This window comes from Sarcophilus harrisii, chromosome 5 (genome assembly GCF_902635505.1).
Source record: "Sarcophilus harrisii chromosome 5, mSarHar1.11, whole genome shotgun sequence".
Classification (NCBI taxonomy): Eukaryota; Metazoa; Chordata; class Mammalia; order Dasyuromorphia; family Dasyuridae; genus Sarcophilus; species Sarcophilus harrisii.
The window spans coordinates 67,229,241-67,251,189 of NC_045430.1; the positions used below are offsets into that span (position 1 = coordinate 67,229,241).

Below are 21,949 nucleotides of genomic sequence, written 5' to 3' on the forward strand. Positions count from 1 at the left end.
GGTATTAAAATATCATTTCATGGTACCTAAAAGTTATCTTTTAAAATGGATATAATAGTTCTTACATTTCATCTGTCTATTGTTTTCAATGGATGTCTTTTAATTACCTTAATCTGACCCAGAAAGGGTTATGGAGAGAAAATGTGGGGTTTTATTTGTAAACTTGTATGATCAAAATGAAATCCTGTATATTATCAAATCCTTCAAAAATCATAATGCATCATACAAATCAAGAAGTATTATAAAACTTCCAATATATCCGGAGCTCGATATTTAGTATTCAAGTCTCTTAGGAACTAAAATCTTGAAAATATATATTTGCATATATATCTTGAAATATTTCTAAAAAGTTTCTGTCCAATAAGGGTTAGCTATTTGTGATAAATGACCTGACAATATTCATGAATATCACCTTAACAATTAATGGAAGTATCTCTAGTTCCTTAAGTTCTTTAAGAAGACTTAAGGAAGTAGTATAATCCCAGTTGTTAGTCTTTGTGCAGCCTCAGGGAATCCTGAAGTCAAGATTAAAATCTGTCTAAAGACAGACTTTATTTTTTTTAGTTTTGTTCAGACTAATATGACTTTAAATAGCCATATCCATTACAATAATCTCTTTGTCAGGCAATCAGTTTCTAATGAAATTCCAGATATGCTACAGTTACTAATGTATGGCGAATCACCAATAATTTTTTTTCACAAACCACCTCTGCATTCCAGAAGACTGTTGGATTAATTAAAGGGCACATAGATTCACTGGTAGAAAACTGCTGATAGAAGATCTTTATATCTAGTCAGATGAATAAAAAATTTATTGAGATAAAATGCAGCTTTCAACAAAACATTTCTAAGATATTTTTGTGAGGGATTTCATGGTAAAATTATACAAGCAATTATAAAGTGCTGGACTGGGAATGAAAACTCGGGGTTTGAATCTTATTCTTTATTAATCATACCATCTACAAAAATGCTCATTTTGTTTCCTCTTTGTCTTTTTTTTTTCTTTTTTTCCACCTTATTGTTGGATCTAATATTTCTAGTACTATATCAAACAATAGAGATGATACTGAACAACCTTTCTTTACCTAAATGATATTGTAAATATCTCTAGTTTTATCCCCATGGTAAAATTCTGGTCCTTAATTTTCAGTTTTATTGAATGTGAAGACCGAGTTAGCACCCTAGATACCTTAGAATCAGCTGGAGCCAGAATAAGCAAAAGTCCTTGATCTTTATTCTTGGTCTTTAGAAGTAGGAGTGAATTGGATGGACGCAGAATCTCCACGACCTCTCCTCTTCATCTCCTGCCCAGAAGTGACCTTGGCTAGTCTCACTCCACCCCCTAATCCCTCCTACAATTCTCTGTATACACCAATTATGGAGCCACCGGCCATTTTCCACATTTTCCAAGCATATGCTTACAGAGTATTGTCCAATCGGTAGTTAGCCTTAAGTGCTCAGTTGTCCAACCTCAGTGCATTAACTCAAGAGTTTCAGCCCTTTACAACTGAATAATGAGTTATTGAAGAACTCATGTTCTAATGTGGAAACAATATATAAAAAAATTATATGTGTACAAAACATAAACAGAAAAGGTACAAAGTAATCACAGAAGAGGGAATGGAAACATAAAGGACTGGCACAGCCTGAAGGATTTGAGATGGGTCATGTAGGAAACCAGGGAAAGTAAGAAGAGGAAGTGAGTACTCTAGATATGAAGGTAATGCAATGAAAAAATCTTAGGGTCAGGAGGTATAGAGTTGGATGGATCACATAATGAATGAAGTATAAGAAAAGAAAAGAAGAAAAAAAAGGCCAGGATAGAAAGGGCTTCAAATGATAAACAAAGAATTCTATAGTTGATCCTTGAAGTAACAGAACAACACTAGTCTCCAGAGTAGACGAATGATATAGTCAGACTTGTATTTTAGGAAAACAGCTATGTGAGAAAGGAATTTGAGTGTAAAGAAACTTAAGGCTAAAATTAGGAGCCAATTGATAAAATGATGGAGTGATTCAAACTTAAACTAGGTTAAAAGTCATGAGAGGGAAGAGAATGAGACGGGTGTGAGATGGTGTGGAGGAAGATCAAGACTTCATAACTAATTGAATTATATTGAATTTATAGGATGAGAAAAGTAAAGAATACTCCATAGTTGTGAACCTGAATACTTGAAGGATAGTGATGCCCTTTGACAGAAATGCAGAAGTTCAGAAGGTCAGATTTTGGAAGGGAAATGATAAAGTGTATTCTGGACAGAATGAGTTGAAATGACCTCAGAAAATGTAGGTGAAAAGGTATAATGGGCATTTTGGTGTGTGGGACTGGAATTCATGAAAGAGAATGGATATATGCATAGAGATAACTATTAAACTAATAAAAGTTGATGGGATGACTTAGAGAAAGTGTATAAACATAGAAGGGGAAAAGGCCATGGACAAGGTTAGGGGACAGGATGTGGATAATAACCTAATAAAGGAGGCAGAAAAGGATTTACCATCGAGGTAGAAGCTAAACAAGGAGAGAGTCACATCAGAAAAACCAGGGAGGAGAGACTATAAGAAAAGGTGCTGAACAATAGTGTCAAAGGCCATCGAAAGTTTAAGGATAAAAACTAAGAAATCATCAGATTTAGCCATTAAATTTCACAAACACATAATATTCTATAAACAGATGCAATAGTCTATATTTTAAAATGAAAGTCAAATTTGACTTTCAAGTTATCTGTATCCTATTTTGTAATTGGCACAATTCAAATTATCAGCAGTATACTGACAATTCATAAACTATTGCCAGCTTACCACAAAGATATTAAATACAGAGCTTAAACAAATATATATGAACTAAACTTCTCTTGAGAATGCAACAGTGACTTTGCAGTCCCTATCATCCTTAAAAAAAAAAAAAAAAAAAAAACTAACATATTTGTTACTAAATTACACATACATCTAAAATAGTCTTCCCTTCAGGCATGGCAATTGTTTTGTTGTTGCTGTTGTTATTATTTTTAGCTAATGTTAACTTAAGAAGAGAAGCCATTGATAACTTGTGAAACAATCAAGAAAAAAAAATCTAGGAAATAGTTGGCCATTTTATAGATAAGATGAAATACCAAGAAGCATCTGATAACTGCTATGTCCCCAGCTCCTATTTTATTTGCTGAATTCAAAGCAGCATTCTTCAGATTCTAAGTGTATTGCAGTTCACAATCGTTGTAGCTACATTGGTGATGCTGGCTAGTAAGATGTAATTATATAATCTGGTACTAAGAAAGAAATACTGCTTACATGAAACTGAAATGATTTTCAGTGAATACTGAGAGCCACTGATCATTTTCATAAGCAGAAAAAATATTTTTCATGCTGTTACTATAACTTTTATAATACTGAATATGTTTCACAAATTATTTTTTCTCTGTTGAATTTACAATACCTTCATTTCTTTTCATTTTAGCAAATAGCTAGTCCGGGAAGAAAAAAATGCTCCAAGAAAGTCAGTCCCCAGATGCCTATCTTGCAATTAAACAAAACAAAATTAGTGGACATTCTTCTCATAAGAAAAAGTCAAGCAATTTCCATCTCAATCTCCTGCCCCACTTCAAGAAATATGGCCAGAAAAGTCCACTGCTAGTGTGATTTCAAGACCCTATTGTAGTCTGAGAGAATTGAGAGGTTAGATGATTGACCCACATTCACACAACCAGTATATATTAAAGGCATGATTCAAACCAGTAATTCCTAGTTTTGGTTTGATTTCTATCCATTATAACATACTGCCTCATTCTTCTTCTAATAGCCATTGTATATGAAGCATTTAAGATATTTTATGAAATGTATGACTACATCATTTGAAAAGAAAAAAAAAAATATATATATATATATATATATATGATTGCTTTAGTGAGTGGAGCAAAAGACCAGAGAGCCCAGTGTACCTGCATGACAATAAGAAGATCAAAGACTAGGATGAAGGAAGCCAAGAAGGCTCTAGAGACTTCATCACTGGGCAGAAATCCACGATTCAACTTGTCCCAGCTGATCCAATCAGTGGTGATGACAAGCACAACGACAGAGGTCAAAGTGAAAAGAACTGTCCTGTAAGAAACAAAACACTTCTTTAAGAACACTGTAAAAAAATTTTTTATGAGAGATGTGACTTCTTAATAAACTCTTCATTGATCCTTTTTCCCAAAGCATGACAACCTTAACAGAAAACACAAAAGTTATATGTAATAATTTCTTTTAAAAATAGAAATACTTAAAATATGTTTGTCATCCCATCTCAAACTCTTTTGGGGAGATTTTGTCTTACGAGTATAAAAATATTAAAATCCTCTGCAACAAATTTTTATGCATAAATATTACTAATAAGAGTAGTTAAATTTCTAATATGAGCTTAAAAGAGTCCCAGGTTAAGATCTTCTATTGTATGTTACATATTTTTTAGAACAGATAGGTGATACAATAATTAAAGTTCTGTATCGAAAGTCAGGGAAGCGTATCTTCCAGAGTTCAAATCTGGCCTCAGACACTCTAAGCAAATCATTTAATCCTATTTTCCTCAAGTTTCATCATTTTTAAAACAAGCTGGAAAAGGAAATGACAAATTACTACAGTATTTTTGTCAATAAATCTGAAATGGATCATGAGAAACTGGACACAACTGAAAAACACCTAAACAATAATATTTTTCAGTTATATCAGTGATTGTACTTGCAGCACATGGAAGCACATAGAGGGCAAATTCACAAAGAAATCATCAGCTTTTATCTTCCACTCTTTGCAAAAGGCTGTATTAAACAAAAATCCCAACACTTTCAGTAAGGCTTACTTTGAATGAATTATTCTGGTTAGCCCCTATTCCCCATCCAATTATTACATTACTTCAACTGTAATAATCTATTCCTACTAAAAAATCACATTTTAAAATGTCAAAGATCTAGGATTTTATAGGCATATCATAAATACAGATCACAGAATCTATCACAGAAGATGATTTGTATAACAAAATTATTAATTATAATAATTATGTTAAAATAATATATTATTCTCTTGCCACAAAAATGATGATTCTCTTTCCATTTAGCTAAACTTATCCTTACATAAGAGGAAGTTCATTTCCAAGCCCATTGTGACCTTTCTAACATGGAGGAAATTGACATTGGGAATCAAAGGTTATCTTCACATTAATCAACAAATGTTTATTAATTTTCTAATATGTTCAAGGAATGTGCTAGGTAGTAAGAACAAAACAATCTCTATTTAAAAGGTTAGTTTACATTCAAATAAGGGCAACAACAAGTACATACATAAATCTATAAATCATAAATATAAACTGAATATATATGTGTGTGTACATGTATGTTTGTGTATGTGTGTACACACACACATATGTAATCAATTTGGGATGGTAATTAACGGGAAAATCAAAAAAGTCATCATGAAGAAGATGGTGCTCAAACTACATATTAAAAGAAGAAAAAGTTCCTATGAGGTAGAAGTATATTACAAGATTGGGTATAAAGTGGCAAACAAAGAACAGAAACTGGTGATATAGTAACAGTAGTGAGAATAGAGAGAAAGCCAGTTTGGCTGGAATAAAGAGTAGGCAGGAGACAAGACAAAGTCAGAAACGATATGAACACAATTACAAAACACTTTCCATACAAATAAAATCAAATCTAATCGATTGGAAAAATATCAAATGCTCATGATTAAGCCAAACTAAAATAATAAAAATGACAACTACCTAAATTAACTTTCCTATTCAGTGCCACACCAATCAAACTCCCAAAAAATTATTTTACAGAGCTAGAAAAAAATAACATCTGGAAGAACAAAAGGTTAAAAATTTCAAGGCAATTAATGAAAAAATGCAAATGAAAGTGGCCTAGCCATACTAGACCTAAAACTATATTATAAAGAAGCATGGTCATCAAAACTATTTGGTACTGGCTAAGAAATAGAGTAAATGATCAATAGAATGAATAGTCAATAACTATAGTGCTCTAGTTTTTGACAAACCCAAACATCCCAGCTTTTGAGATAAGGACTCATTATCTGACAAAAACTGCTGAGAAAATTGGAAATTAGTATCATAAGAACTAGGCACTGACCCACATTTAACACCTTATACCAAAATAAGGTAGAAATGGATTAACGATTTAGACATAAAGAATGATATAAAAAAATTAGAAGAACAAAAAATAGTTGACCTCTCAGGTCCATGGAGAACAAAGGCATTTGTGGCAAAAGAAGAACTGGAGTACATTACTGAATACAAAATGGAAATTTTTGATCATATTAAATTCAAAAGACAAGATTAGAAGGAAAGCAGAAAACTGGGGAGAAATGTTACATTCAAGAGTTCTAATAAAGGCTTCATTTTTAAAATATATAGAGAATTGACTCAAATTTATAAGAATTCAAGCCATTCTCCAATTGATAAATGGTCAAAGGATATGAACAGACAATTTTCAGATGAAATTAAAACCATTTTTAGTCATATGAAAAAGTGCTCTAAATCACTACTGCCCAGAAAATGCAAATTAAGACAATTTGAGGTACCACTACACACCTCTCAGATTGCTAAAATGACAGGAAAAGATAATGATGAATGTTAAAGGGGATGTGGGAAAACTGGGACACTAATAAATTGTTGGTGGAGTTGTGAACTGATTCAACAATTCTGGAGAGCAATTTGGAACTATACCCAAAAGGCTATCAAACTGTGAATACCCTGTGATCCAGCAGTGCGTCTACTGGCTTTGTTTCCCAAAGAGATCATAAAAGAGGGAAAGGGACTCACATGTGCAAAAATATTGCCTTTTTGTAGTGGCAAGAAATGGAAACAGAATGGATTCCCATCAATTGGAGAAGGGCTGAATAAGTTATAGCATATGAATGTTATGCAATATTGTTTTTCTATAAGAAACAATCAGCAGGATGATTTTAGAGAGCCCTGGAGAGACTTACATGAACTGATGCTAAGTGAAGTGAGCAGACCCAGGAGATCATTGTACATGACACCAGCAAGATTATATAATGATCAATTCTGATGGACATGGCTCTTTTCAACAATAAGCTGGTTCAGGCTAGTTCCAATGGTCTTGTGATGAAGACAGTCATCTGCATCCAGATTGAGGATTATGGGAACATGAGTGTGGATTACGACAGAGTAATTTCATTTTTGTTGTTTGCTTGTATTTTGTTTTCTTTCTCACTTTTTTCTTTTGATCCAATTTTTCTTGTACAGCATGATAATTGTGGAAATATGTACGGAAGAATTGCACATGTTTAACATATATTGAATTATTGCCCATCTAGGGGAGGGGATAGAAAGAGGAGAGGGAAAAAATTTGGAACACAAGGTTTTGCAAGGTTTGAAATTTACCCACGTTTTGAAAATAAAAGACTTTAATTTAAAAAAAGAGAGAGAAAGTAGGCAGAAAGAAAAGGTTGTAATAGCCAATAAGACTGAAGATGTGGGCTGGAAATAGATTGTATAAAGATTTAAAATCTAAACAGGGGAGTTTGTATTTTATCCTATAGCATAAAAGAAAAAATTGGAAATAATTTCCATGTAAAGGAAATAACATGGTCAGCTAGATTCTTTTTTTTTAAATAATTTTAAATAAAAATTTAAATAATTTGATTTAAATAATTTAAATAAATAACTGTTTCTCACTTCACCATAGTACCTCATGTGTCTCCTTCCAGAGTCATTCATTGACAAAGAGGGTTGTTGTTTGGGGGTCTTGGAGAGAAAAAAAATGAGCATAACTGATTTATATATTCAGAAAGAATGAAAATATGTGCAATGTGTAACTGAGGACCTCCCAGTTCCACAAGGGAGTGCAATTCTCTGAGTTATGATTTACACTCCTTTTATTATTAAAGACCTGGAGCATTCTTTCCTGTGATAGTAAAGACTCATTAGTTTAGAGCTTTTTGCTCATATTCTTTGACTATTCATCCATTGTGGAATTGTATTACATATTATGTATATGTGTGTATAGATAGATATATAGATATAAATCTTCACTAAGAACATATATGGTATAAATTATTGGTCTAAGCCTAATTTCTGCCAGACAACTTTACAGTTTTCCCAGAAATTTTTATTAAATAGGGAATTTTCCAATGAATAATTTGTTTTCCATTTTATCAAACAATGGATTAATGATTCCTATTATTTCTGAATCTCTGTTGTTTAGCCTGCTTCATTGACCTATCTTTATTTTGAAAGCAAGACAAGCATATTTGGATAACTGCTGATTTATACTATATTTTGATGTCTGGAGGTGCTAGTCCCCCTTCATCCTTACTTTTATTCAACATTTCCCTTGGTATTCTAAATTTTTTTTTGTTTTTCCAAATGAATTTTTTCATATTTTTTTCAAGCTCTGGAAATATTCTCTTAATAATTTGGTACAGTATTTAATATGTAAATTAATTTTGGTAGTACTGTCATTTTTGTCATATTAACAAGACCTAGCCATGAGCACTAAATATTCCTACAACTATTTAGATTATACTTTAATTCTTTAAGGAGTGCTTTGTAATTGAATCTATAAAAGACTTTTGTATGCTTTCGAAAGGTTGATCTCCTGATACTGCATTATATGTTATTTGAAATGGGATTTTTCTATTCATTACTTCTTGCCTTTTATGATTACATAATGTATCAATCAGTAAATCTTTATTATGTGTATTCCGTGTCAGGCATTGTGTTAAATGATGAACAGAAATGGTAGTGATTTGAGATTTCATTTTGTGGCATACAACTTTGCTAAAGCTGTTGTTTTGGTATCAATGATGATTTTTCTAAGCTTTTCCAAGTAAACCATCAGCAAACAGGGATAGTTTTATCTCCTTTTTAACCTCTCTTTATTGATTTAATTATTTTCTCTCACTTTATTGTTATTGCTAGCATTTTCAATATGAATAGTGAGGAACATGGACATCCTTGTTTACTCCTTTATTTATTGTAAAGGATTTTAAAGTATCTCTAATGCATATAATGGCTACTTTTGGTTTTAGATAGATAAATGTTTTCTGATAAGAAAAGCAGGTCCCTCTAGACCCATATTTTGTAAGATTTTTAACATTTAGCATGTGCTTTGTCAAAGATAATCAGGTAGTTTGGGATGCTTGGGATTTTAATATGATTAATTATATAATTTTCCTAATATTGAACCATCCTTGCATACCTAGTATAAATCCTACATGATCATAATGAATTATTCCTTTTTTAAAATCCAACTTCATTTTTATTTTTAACTATATTTTATTAATTTCATTAAATATTTATCAATTACAAGTAAAAATTTTGAGTTCAAACTTTCTTTTTCCTTCCTAACCCTCTCCCTTCCTTGATACAGCAAGCAATTTGATATTGATTATACATAAGTTATGTTAATCATATTGTTGTGACAGCCACTTTGCATGGTATTATTTTCTATGATTCTATCTCTTATTTGGTCATATATTATTCCCTTATTCATAAATCTGAGAGATACATTTTTCCATGCTCTCCACATTTGCTTATATCACTCTTTATAGCTAAATCACTTATCTATTTTGACTTTATCTTTGTATATGACATGAAATGTTTTTTTTTCTGCCTAGTTTCTACCTAGAGTTTTTCAGTTTTCCTAGGAATTTTTGTCAAATATCAAATATTTTTCTAAAAACTGGGACCTCACAGATTTTGGAATATTGTTTCTTGTCATTCTCTTTAATGAAAATTTTTATTGTTCCTATGATTTGTTATCTTACATTCAATTATTTAATTTCTTAATCTATATTTCCATCACCATTTATTAAGAACAATTTTATTACATTATGGTCTGAAAAGAGTCTAATATTTTTGCTTTTTTGAATTTGGTTGTAAGGTTAAGCTTTTCATGCTACTTTATTGTTTGGTTCTACAATATTGGGACAGTTTTCCTTGATAGTGTCTTAAAACAGGATGTCAATGTTCTCATTAGGATCATGTTTTTCAGGTAGTCCAACAATTCTTCAATTATCTCAATCTATTTCCAGGTCAGTCGTTATTCCAATGAAATATTTCATATTTTCCTTTATTTTTCATTCTTTTGAGTTTGTTTTTTATTATTTCTTGATGATTCATGGAGTCATTATCTTCCACTAGCCCCATTCTAATTTTCAAGGAATTATTTTCTTCAGTGACCATTTGTATCTTTTTCCATTTGGTCAGTTCTTCTTTTTAAGGAGTTATGCTCATCTCTCTTTATGAATATTTGCACTTCTTTTTCCATGTGGCCAATTCTTTCTTTTAAGGTATTATTTTCTTCAGGACTTTTTCTGCCTCGTTTACCAAGCTCTTAATTATTTTTTCATAATTTTTTTCTTTGCTCTCATTTCTTTAATTTTTCCTCTCCCATTTATTTTACATTAGCAAATTAACTTTTAGTTCTTGCAGGAATTATTGTTGGATTTGTATTCAATTTATATTTTCCCCCACTTTGAGGTTTTGTTTGGAGCTATTTTGACTTCATTTTATTCTTCTGAATTGATCTCTTGATCTTTCATTTTACCGTAATAGATTTTTATAGTCAGGTTCTTTTATTATTCTTTGCTCATTTTCCTACCTTCTTTCTTGATTTTGAATTTTATGATAAAATTGGACTCTGTTCCTGGGGTTGTAAGGAGAGAAATAGGAACTGTTTCAGGTTTCAGGCTTTTTGACACAGCTATTTTCAGAACTACTTATGGACAATTTTTAGTGTTTATAAGGTGTGTGATATGTGGAGAGATGTAGTCATTGTCCTGGTCTTCTTCAATCTGAGATTGCAATTAATACTGTTCCTTTAGGATACCTGCTCCCTTGGTATCAGAAGTGATACTGCCTCTCAGGACTTCCAATCCCTCTTACCCAAAAGTAATCTTTTCAACCTTTTATGTATGGCCCAGGAGGGATTTAGGCAATGGACTTGGCAACCAGCATTTTGTTCTGTGTCCATTGCTGAACACAGGAATACCTTGTTGTCTCTTTCTGACCATGTGCCAGGTGCCCTTACCATCTCTAGTTTGAAAGTTCCCAAAACTGGTGCTGCTTCTGTTGCCAACACCTAATCCCACCACTAGTGTTTCAGCCATGTGGGGTCAAGACCAGTCTCTACTTCCTTGCACAGATCTCTCCTTCTAAACTTCTAAATTATTATGAGCCAGAAGAATATCTCATTCTGAACTTCTCTGTATTCTGCCATTCAAGAATTCTATTTGAGACATTCTTTTAAAGTTGTTTGGAAGGGAATGTTGGAAGAGCTCAACTATGTGCTTTCTCTGAAATAGCCCAGGCAATAAAATTCAAGATAGCCATAGTAATTCATAATTTAGAAATAAATTTATTTCTGACTGGCCTAGTCTAGATGGTCTACATGGCCGGGATGGACCTCCAGTAGCATTCTGGCATGGTTCCGTGCCCAACTGAAGTAGGGACAGCATTGTAAGGATTCTTGTTCACCCTTGCTGGCACATTTTGACATTAAACAGTGACTCAACTTTACAGGACAAAAGATACAATGGCAGGTGTTTATCATAGTTTATAGGTCAGGGTTATCGAACAGATACCCCTCAATGTAGAGCAGGCACTTTGAAGTGCAAAACACCTCCTTTAATCTAGCTGAGCAGACCTTCATGCCATTGGAACAAATTGTTCCTATTTATCCATTCCATTGGAGTAAGTCTTCAAATGTAAGGGGTAAAAATTCCCTCACCCACCAATAGGGTTTTCAAGGCTAGCCAATTACTTCAACTTGGTTTAACTCTTCTATTGAGACAATTTGATCAGGGTATGGGTTCTTGGAGACAAGTGAGAGGTGGGAGATATGTAATCCTCAAAGGTAAATGATCATCCCTGAGGATTTAGGCAAATCCTCAAACCCTAAATCAGGGAGATTAATTAAGAGAGACTGGTGATATGATCCAGACCATGTGCTGAGTATTTGAGCTAAGATGGTAACTTTTGAAATAGAAAGGGTAAGATGTGAGACATCTTATGAAAGTAAAAAAGGCAATATTTGGTGGCTGACAGCAAATATTGCAGGAGGAAGAGTAAAAAGTTAAGGAAAATGTTGAGATCTGACCCGGGGAGACCAGATGGACACTGTTGCCCTTGGCAGAAATAGAGAAATTTGAAAGAATTGAGAAAGAAGGGGAAATACATGTACTTCTGTGGAAAATTTAACTATGATCGTAGTCTTTTTTAACATTAAAACTTCTGAAGTCAGCCCATAAAGTTCCTATACAAAATTTAAAGCTTAGTCTCTCAGATTTATAGATGTTTTTGAAACAATACATAGTCTTTCCAGTGTCATGGGGTAAATTTTCTTCTCACAGCAAACATGGGCTTCCAATTCAATTTGATTGGACAAACATTTATTAAGTATCTAATGTGTTAAAAATACCAACTTAAATGAAATACAAAGTTTACACATGGTCTCCAATCCCCAAATAAGAGAGTAAATTGGTAGTATTCCCTAATCCCCAATCAACCAAAATCCCAGAAAAAAAATATATGTCGGATACTGAATATCAAGAACAGAATAAACTGCACAAGACAGAAACAGACTAAAATTTAAGGAAAGCAAGAAGAAATAAAACTTCTAATTAAATACAGAGGAGTAAAATAAACATCGTAATAGGAAGTAAAATCAACCATTGGTTCATTTAAAAAAAGAACACTGCATTCTTCCTCAAATAATATAATAACAAGAAGTTACCAAAAAATGGTTGAAAAGAGAAATAAAGCCAGAAATAAGAGATAAGTAGAACTGAACAGCAGTTCTACTTAAAAAGCAGACTGAAAATAAAATACATCATAAAGATTTTTTCCAAAGAAGGCAGAGAAAGAAAAGATGACAGATTTGTAATACAAAAATTCTGAAGTATATAAAAATTGGGCAGAAAAGAACTAAAAAGAAACAACTTTAAAAGAACACATAAATTCAACATAAGTCAAAATGATTAACTTTGATGACAGGCTGCTCAGACATAATTTAAGGACCATAATTCTCTCAGAAGAAAATTATAATTATAGAAAATGTGAAGATGAAACTGCAAGGATATAATACAAAAGAATTACCCAGAATTTGGGAATAGAGAAAATAAAGCACTGATGAATTGAACACACAGATCACCACCACAAAAAAAGGTCAAACTTAAAAATAAACAATAAATGTTGCAAGATAACAAGAAAAAGAGACTCAAAAATGAAGAAATAATAAGTCAAATAACCCAGCATAATCCTGTAATCATGAGAAATAGGAAAAAGTAAAGGAACTCGTGATATACCATACTTTGTGCATCAAGCATGGGCCATAAATAACAACATTGGGATGAGATTAACATCGATGCTTCCCTTGAGAAACAATATTCTTCCAATTATGTGTAATTCTTTATTTTTTATATTTTATTAATATCATTTGTTTTTAGATCACCTTCATTTCCAAACACATCTCTCCCCCATTCCTAATTAGCAAGTCATTACTCAAAAAAAAGTATTAAAAAATGTGTCTAACAGCACTTTCAATACTTGATGCTGATTATCTCTGTTAGTGTTTAGCACCTATTAAATGCTTGATTGAAGGGAAAGATAAGAATTTCCAGAAATATCTAGAACCAAGCAGTCATTACAACTACCCATGAAAGAAATTATTTAATTTGTTCATGACAACTATGTTTATTTGCTTTCTTGTGCTTTTTGGATTATCTGTTTACTATTTATTTGAAGTGATTTAATTTTTCAGAAATAATTCAAATGTCATAAATGTGTTGAAAGCCTCCTTTGTTTGTAAATTTGCAAGTTATTTTATTTTGTGTTGCATCATAGGCACACACAAAATATGGCCCAGACATGTCTATATGTACCAAGTATAATCATTATCTTTTGTGCCAGGCCTACTTGGGTCGTGTTTTATGCACACTCATGCTGAAATAAAATAAAATATATCCTACAAAGCAGCTTAATCATTAATGAAAATCTTTGAGTTTTACATTTGTATTAATATAACTAAGATTTATAAAGAGAATTCTTTATAAAATTTAATAGAAATGGAAATAATTTCACAGTGTGAGCAAAATATACAGACCTATATGGCTATATTCTAGATAATGAGCAGGTTAAAAAATTAACCATAACAACAGTTAGTGATCATGTGAAAGACAATCATAATTAATAGATGAAATAACAAAATCTCAAAGATGCAGATAAAACAATTTGCAAAGAAAAAATATATACATATATATGTGAAAACAAAAGTGCAAAAAGAAGCAACAAATAAAAAAGAAAAAATCTTGAAAAATAGGGAAGAAATAGATAAATTGATAACCAAGAATTTAGTAAATAAAACCACTAGCTAGTTCATTGAAAAGATTAACAAAACCAATAAATCTTTAAGCAAATATTAAAAATAAGAGAGTAAGGAAATGAAATTAACAAAATAAAACAAAGTGAAGTCATAAATTCAGAAGAATAAAAGGAAAAGACTCAGATCCAACGTAAATTGAAAACTCAAAAGAAATAAATTATATACAAAAACAATAAAATATTCACACTAGCAGGATATCAAATAGAAATCTTAAAACTGATCTCAGAAAATTAATTACCAAAAAGGAGGGGGGTGAGATGCGGGGAGTCTTACAAATGGATACAGAGAAGAATTCTATCAGGTTTTAAACATATCTATACCTATACTCAGAGTTGGGCTGACAAATGTCTTAAGAACCAGCTTTCTAAAAAGAAAAAAAAAAGTACACATAACACATCTTTAAATTTAATCTGCATTAACATTTTCCCTATCACTTTCCTAAATCTAAACAATCAATAGAAAAGTAAATTAATTACTGATTTAAAGCACTGGTCAGTTTCCAAAATTTAAATGCTCACGCTTAAAATTTTAACAATCAGCCCTCACAAAATGTTTCTAGCTAATTCTGGCTAGCTTCCTTCCTGTACTAAACAAATCATTCTTTAAAATTAAGAGAAAGAAAATATTCTATTGAATTCCTTTTATGAGGTAAATATAACCCTAACATCTAAGCCAGGAAAGAGTACAGGATAAAAAAAAAAAAAAGAAAGTGAGGCAAACAGGATTGACATGCCCAAGGGCACAGAGGTAATAAGTATAGGAGGTAGGATTTGAACTGAGAATGTCTTCCTGACTTCAGGCCTCTCACTCTACCAATTGTGCCACCTAGCTACCTAAAGCAAAAACTTTAATTATAGTTTTCTTAATAGATACAAAAGTAAAGCAAGGATACCCAGTTTAATTCTTTTATTTGATGTAGTTCCATAAATGCTAGCCATAACAATAAGACAAAAGAAAGAAACTAAACGCATAAAGATAGGTAAAAATAAGACAAAACTATTCTTATTTGATAAACATTATAGTTGACTTAAAATATCCTAGGGAATCATCAAAGAAACCAATTTAAACAATGAATAGCTTTATCTCAAATTCAAATAGAGAGGGGAAGTCAGAATTAAGGTATAAATTGAATTGATAGATTGAGTTGTTTTTTTCTAACATGACTAATGAGGGGATTTTTTTTTTTTGATAATACATATTAGTAACAAATTTTGTTTTCTTGCTCTTTTGATGGGGAAGGAGGAAAGTTAGGAAAAGAAAGGATTTATAACTAAAAAACCCCCACAAATATCAACATTTCCATGTAGCAATGACAGAATACAGGAGGTAATAATGGATAAGAAGGATAGTACAATCAATCTAAATAATCACAAAACACAAGGCAAAGTATTTTACAAATATTTCATTGGATCCTCACAAAAACTTTGTAAGATACGAGTTATTTTACATATGAAGAAACTGAGGCTGAGAGATTAAGTGGCTTTCCATGAACCATATATGTGTCAAAGGCAATATTAAACTCAAATCTGCCTACACATCTGCTGTTGTACCTACAATGAATGATACCTACCTTTCAAAATATATAATGGGGGAAAAAGGAAGAATTGAATGACTGGTACTTCCTGATCTCAAATGACATTATAAAAGCAAATATTAAAAAACATATAATAAAAATAAAAAGATCAATGGAACAGAGGAGAAACAAATAAACAAAAACTCAATGGCTCAATTCAATTTCCCCTCCAAAATTTAACTAATTAGGTAGGAAATTTCTATCTGATTAAGTTTTTCTGTGAATATTGGAAAGCAGTTTAGCAGAATTTAGTTTTAAACAAACATCTTATACTATATTCCACAATAAACTAAAAATAGACCTGTTATTATTCATAACATAAAAAATTAAGAGAAGCAACTCAGGAATTTTTAACTCCTCTTTTAACTCCTCTGGAGATAGAGGAAAACTACAAGATAGATGAAAACTACAATCATTTTAATTTCATGAAACTGAGTAGTAAAAAACTAAGTAGTAAAAAACTGAGTAGTAAAAAAAAACTAACATGACTCAAATAAAAAGAAAAATGATCAATTAGGGCAAAATTGGGGGGGGGATTTTTTATATCAAACCTATGCAAGAATCTGATATCTAAAATCTATAGACAACTAATCCAAGTTATATGTGAAACCAAAAGATATTCCTGAATAGCTAAGTGGTCAAAGAATATAAACAAATAATTCAAAAGAAGTTGCAAGTTATTAAGAACCAAATGAAAATACTTCAAACCACTAATAATAATAAGAGAATACAAATGAAAATAACTTGATTTTTTACCTCACCTAGCAAATTGGCAGATTATAAAAGACAGTATAACCTTTATAAACTTTGAAATTCTCTTTTCACACATAATATTCCTCATCTGAATCAGTCATGAAAAATGAGCATAAGTTGTTTCATTGGAAATCTTTTGTCGGTTTCCAATTTTTAATTCAACAGCCAATATAAAAACATATCACAATACAAGTACACTAGAAACAGCCAGAATACCTTCTTATGTATTGAATCATGGAACAGGGCCCTTCTTTTCTTTGTCATCATTTATTACTAAAAGCAGGTTGCTCAGTCTTCTGTTGGTCTGGAGGCTCTGGGGAATACAATTTCTTCTGACTTGTCCCCCTATTGCAACAAGTCAGTTAATGTGGAGACATAGGCACATTAACGCATTGTTAGTTAAGCAGTGAATTAGTAGAATCATCATGAAAAACTCTTTGTAATTATGCAAATAAAATCACTAACATGTCCATCCCTTTGATCCATAGAGTTCACTGCTGAGCCCAAAGGAGATTATCAACAAAAAGAAATGTTCCAAATATACCAAAATACTTAGAACAGTATTTTTTGTAGTAGCACAATAGATGCGTATCAATTTGGGAACAGCAAAATAAATGATGGTACATAATTTTTGTACATAGAATATTATTGTACATAGAATACTATTGTAAGAAACAATGGTGGAAGATGGTGGAGTAGGTAAAAAAAATTCCAGACTCTCCAAATTTCCTCCACAAACAAAATAGAACGCTACCTTAAAATATAGAATGACAGAAATAAAAGTAGGGGGTAAAACAGTTGCCTTCCTAAGACAATTTAAGAGAAACAAGTTCAGGAAAAACTCAATCTCTAGGGATAGAGCTTTGACCTCGGGGAAGTGCAAAAACTTCCAGACAAACTTTGCTGAATCAACACATAGCAAGCTCTGGGGTAGTTGTATCTTAGGGCAGCTTCAGCCTCAAAAATTCTCACTTTCAAGATCAGCAGATCATTAGTAGAGTAAAATTGAAGGACCCTCCACTCTCTCAGGATGTTAGGTCCAGTTGTGCTGACCACACAAAATGCAAGGTTGTATCTGGAAATGAGAAGAAATCAGCTCATGCCAGGTAAGTGCCATAGGAGAGGAGTGGGGACCCAGCTGGTTATACACTTGCAGAACAGTCACTATTTTCAGCTCTAGAGCAGAACCCAAACTAAAGTTTGTAGCTACAGCAGAACTGCCAGAAACAAGAACACCTGTAGGACAACATGGCTGGAATCTCTAACCATGGCTGAGAGTATCTGAGGTTAGGCCCCTAAACAGAGTTCATAAAATAATAATAAGGAGGACTCAAGGCCTGGGACATTATTCACCACATCTCAGGACTAGAACCTGATGACAATAATAAGCTGCTAAAAAATAATAAAAATAAAAACGAGTAACCAAAGGTGAAAGGACCCAATCATAGAAAGCTACTATGCAGACAAAGCAGACCAGTTTATATTGGAGAAAGATGGTAAAACAAAAACACTCCTACCTCAAAGAGAACCATCAAATGGTCACAAGCCCCCCCAAAAGGACTTCAAAAAATAGATGAGACTAAGGAAAAATTGGGGGAGGTAGAAGAATAAGAGGAATCCAAGAAAATTATGAAAAGAAAGTCAACCAGTTGGGAAAAGAGATCCATCAACTTAAGGAAGAAAATTATTCCTTGAAAACTAGAATTGACAAAGAGAAATTCATGATGTTATAAGATATCAAGAAATTTAAAAAATATATCAAAAGAATAAAAAAAGAAGAGAATGTGAAACATCTTAATAGAAAAACAACTGATCTGGAGAACAGATCAAAGAGAGAAAATATAAAAACTTTTGAACCCTTTCAGGTTTAAAAAGAGATGAGAATTTTAAAAAGATTTAAAAAGAGAGAGAATCTTCATATGATAGTATAAAATTATTAAGGAAAAATTGCCTCGAAGTTCTAAAATGACATAGTAAAATAGAAATAGAAAAAAATCTACCTATCACTATCTGAAAGAGATCTCAGGATGGACACTTACAAGAATAGCAAAGCTAAATTTCAACATTCCCATGTTAAACAGAGAATATTACAAGCAACAAGAAAAAATTCAAACATTGTGCTGCTACAATCAGGATTACACAAGATTCTACATCAAAAGACCAAAGATTCAGGAATATTACACTTTGAAAAGCAAAACATCTGGGATTGGTTACAATCAAAAATAACTTTCTCAGGAAAGTTGAGTATAATCCTGAATGGAAAAAAAGGATATCTAATTAACTGAAAAACTTTCAGGTATTTGTGACAAAAATCACTCAAGAGAAAAGTTGACATAGATCTAGGGAAAAAAATGAAGATAAACATTAATATAAATATAATGGACTCAATAAGCCCAAACTCTTTACTTATATGTGGAAATGTATTCCTAAGAATGCCATCTTACTTGGGTAGTTTGGAAGAAAGGCTTGGGTTGAGTCAAAAATGCTGAATTGTTTCTAAAAAATTAAACTGGGTAGAGAGAGGTGAAAATTATCTCATACAATGAAAGGAAGAGCAGATACAGAAGAAGCAAATGGAATGGACTGAGTTCTACAACTTAATTTTCATCATAACTGGATTAAAGAGGGAACAATGCATACATCTGGGAGAGTATAAACATCTAAATTTATAAAGAAAAGGGCAAGGGGATAGGATAAGAAAGTGATGTTTAAAAGAGTGTGAGTATTAAGAATCAAGAGAGTAGGAGGAAAGGATAAGAAAGATATTCTTAGAATGGTTGATAGATTAATGACTAGGAGGGCAAGATAGTAGTTAGAAATAAATTAGATGCATGAGAAGGGATATAGTAAATAAGATAAGAAGTATAGAAAGTAAAGAAAAAAATAGGATGAAGAGAAGTACACAACTAGTAGTTAAAACTTTGAATGTAAATGAGATTAATTTATCCAGAAAATGAAAATAGAACACAAAATTGGTTAAAAATCAGAATTTGACAATATGTTATTTACAAAAAAAAAACAAAACAATTTAACATGATATACTCTGAGATAAAGGGTTAAAGTAGATTTTATAATGCTTTAGCTGATGTTAAAAAAAAAAAAAAAGGAAGGTAGCAATCATGATCTCAAAAACCATTAAAGCTAAAAAATATTTTAAAAAATTAACAAGGAAACTAATTATATGTCACCAACATTCAATATTATTTTAGAAATGCTAACAAAAGTAAGAAAAGAAGAAAAATAAATTGAATGAATCTGAATGGAAAGAAGTAACAAAATCTCTTTTTGCAAGTAATATGATGATATATTTGGGAAATTCTAAAGATTCAACTAAAAATTTAGTTGAAACAATTATTTTAGCAATGTAGTATGTAAAATAAATCCACATAAATGATCAACATTTTTCTGTAACACCAACAAAATAGTGTAAGACTTCACACATGACTTTTTAATGCTGTTGATGGGGTGAGGAAGAAGGGAGAAAATCTGGAACTCAGAAGTTTTAAAAACAAATGTAAAAAATTGTTTTACATATAACTGAGAAAAATAAAAATATCAAAAAAAAAAAAAAAACCCAGTACAAGAAGGAATAGTAAGATTTAAAATAACAATGTACAATATATCTCAGAGTATATCTGCTAAAACACACCTAGGAACTATGTAAATATAAATATTAAACAATCTACATATAATTAAAGTCAGATTTAAACAATTGGAGGAATTTTAATTATTCGTTAGTGAAAAAATTCCAATACAATAAAAAGATGATTTTAATTAATCTATTTATTCAATGCCATTCCAATTAAATTATAAAAAATTATTTTACTGTTAGAAAAAAGTAATAACCAAATTAATTTTAAAAAATCTATTCATTCAATGTCATCCCAATTAAATTATTAGAAATTATTTTACTGAGCTAGGAAAAAAATAATAATCAAATTCACTGAAAAGAACAAAAAGTCATGAACTTCAAGGAAACAATATAAAGAAGAAGGTTCTTAAACTGTATTATAAGGCAGTAATTATCAAAACTATCTGGTACTAGGTAAGAAAGAGATATATCAGAGGAACATAGTATATATACAACACATAATAGTAAATGATTATAAGTAACCTTATATTTGATAAATATAAAAATTTAACTCTGGGAATAAGAATTTATTATTTGGTTTTTTAAAATTGCTGAGAAAGCTAGAAAGCAGTTTAACATTGGCATAAACCAATATCTAAACCATTTACAAAAATAATGTCAAAATGACCTAAATATAAAGGGAGAAGTCTCTCCGATAAAAGCCTCTTTTTTCAAATATGTGACAAACTTTGTCAAATTTAGAGACATATGAGTCATATACTAATTAATAAATGGTGAAAATATACAGATTGAAACACATAGAAAAAGAAACAATGAATATGAAGAAGACAAAGAAACATGAAAAGAGGTACATGGAAAGTGAAGTTTTGATAGAAGTGAAGAAAATGATCTAAACAATGACTAAGCAAAATAAATGGTTAAATGTTAAACTACAAAAAAAAACTTTAAATAGAAAACAAAACAAAAATAATCAGAAACACAATTAAGACACTTTTGAAAGTTACATGTTGATGTGTACTTATTTTGTATTTAATTTATATTTTAATATATTTAACATGTATTGGTCATCCTGCCATCTAGGGGAGGGGGTGGGGCGAAGGAGGGGAAAAATTGGAACAAAAGGTTTGGCAATTGGCAATGCTATAAAATTACCCATGCCTATAATTTGTAAATAAAAAGCTATTAAAATTTTTTTAAAAAGAAAGTTACATGTTGATTTAGACATATAGAGTGATACTATAAGCATATTAAGAGAACAAAGGATAGTCTAACTCTCAGATCTGTGGAGAAGGAAGGAATTTATGACCAAAGAAGAACTAGAATAGAGGTCCTCAAACTTTTTAAATAGGGGGCCAGTTCACTGTCCCTCAGACTGTTGGAGGGCCGGACTATAGTAAAAACAAAAACTTTGTTTTGTGGGCCTTTAAATAAACTTCATAGCCCTAGGTGAGGGGGATAAATGTCCTCAGCTGCTACATCTGGCCCGCAGCCGTAGTTTGAGGACCCTTGATTACTAGAGAATGTTATAAAATGCAAAATGGATAATTTTGATTACATTAAATTAAAAAGATTTTGTACAAATAAAACCAATGCAGACAAGATTTGGAGGGAAGCAAAAAAACTAGGGGGAAATTT

General features: G+C 31.4%; 1 protein-coding gene across 3 annotated transcripts in view; it reads right to left on the reverse strand.

Moving 5' to 3' along the window:
* Positions 1 to 21,949, reverse strand: part of TMEM117 (transmembrane protein 117) — a 137,606-nt gene that overhangs the window by 35,441 nt on the left and 80,216 nt on the right. For all 3 annotated transcript variants that reach the window (XM_003771373.4, XM_031940422.1, XM_031940421.1), the window contains one exon: positions 3,936 to 4,095. In XM_003771373.4, the coding sequence (XP_003771421.1) occupies positions 3,936 to 4,095 (160 nt within the window). The remainder of the gene's footprint in view (positions 1 to 3,935; positions 4,096 to 21,949) is intronic.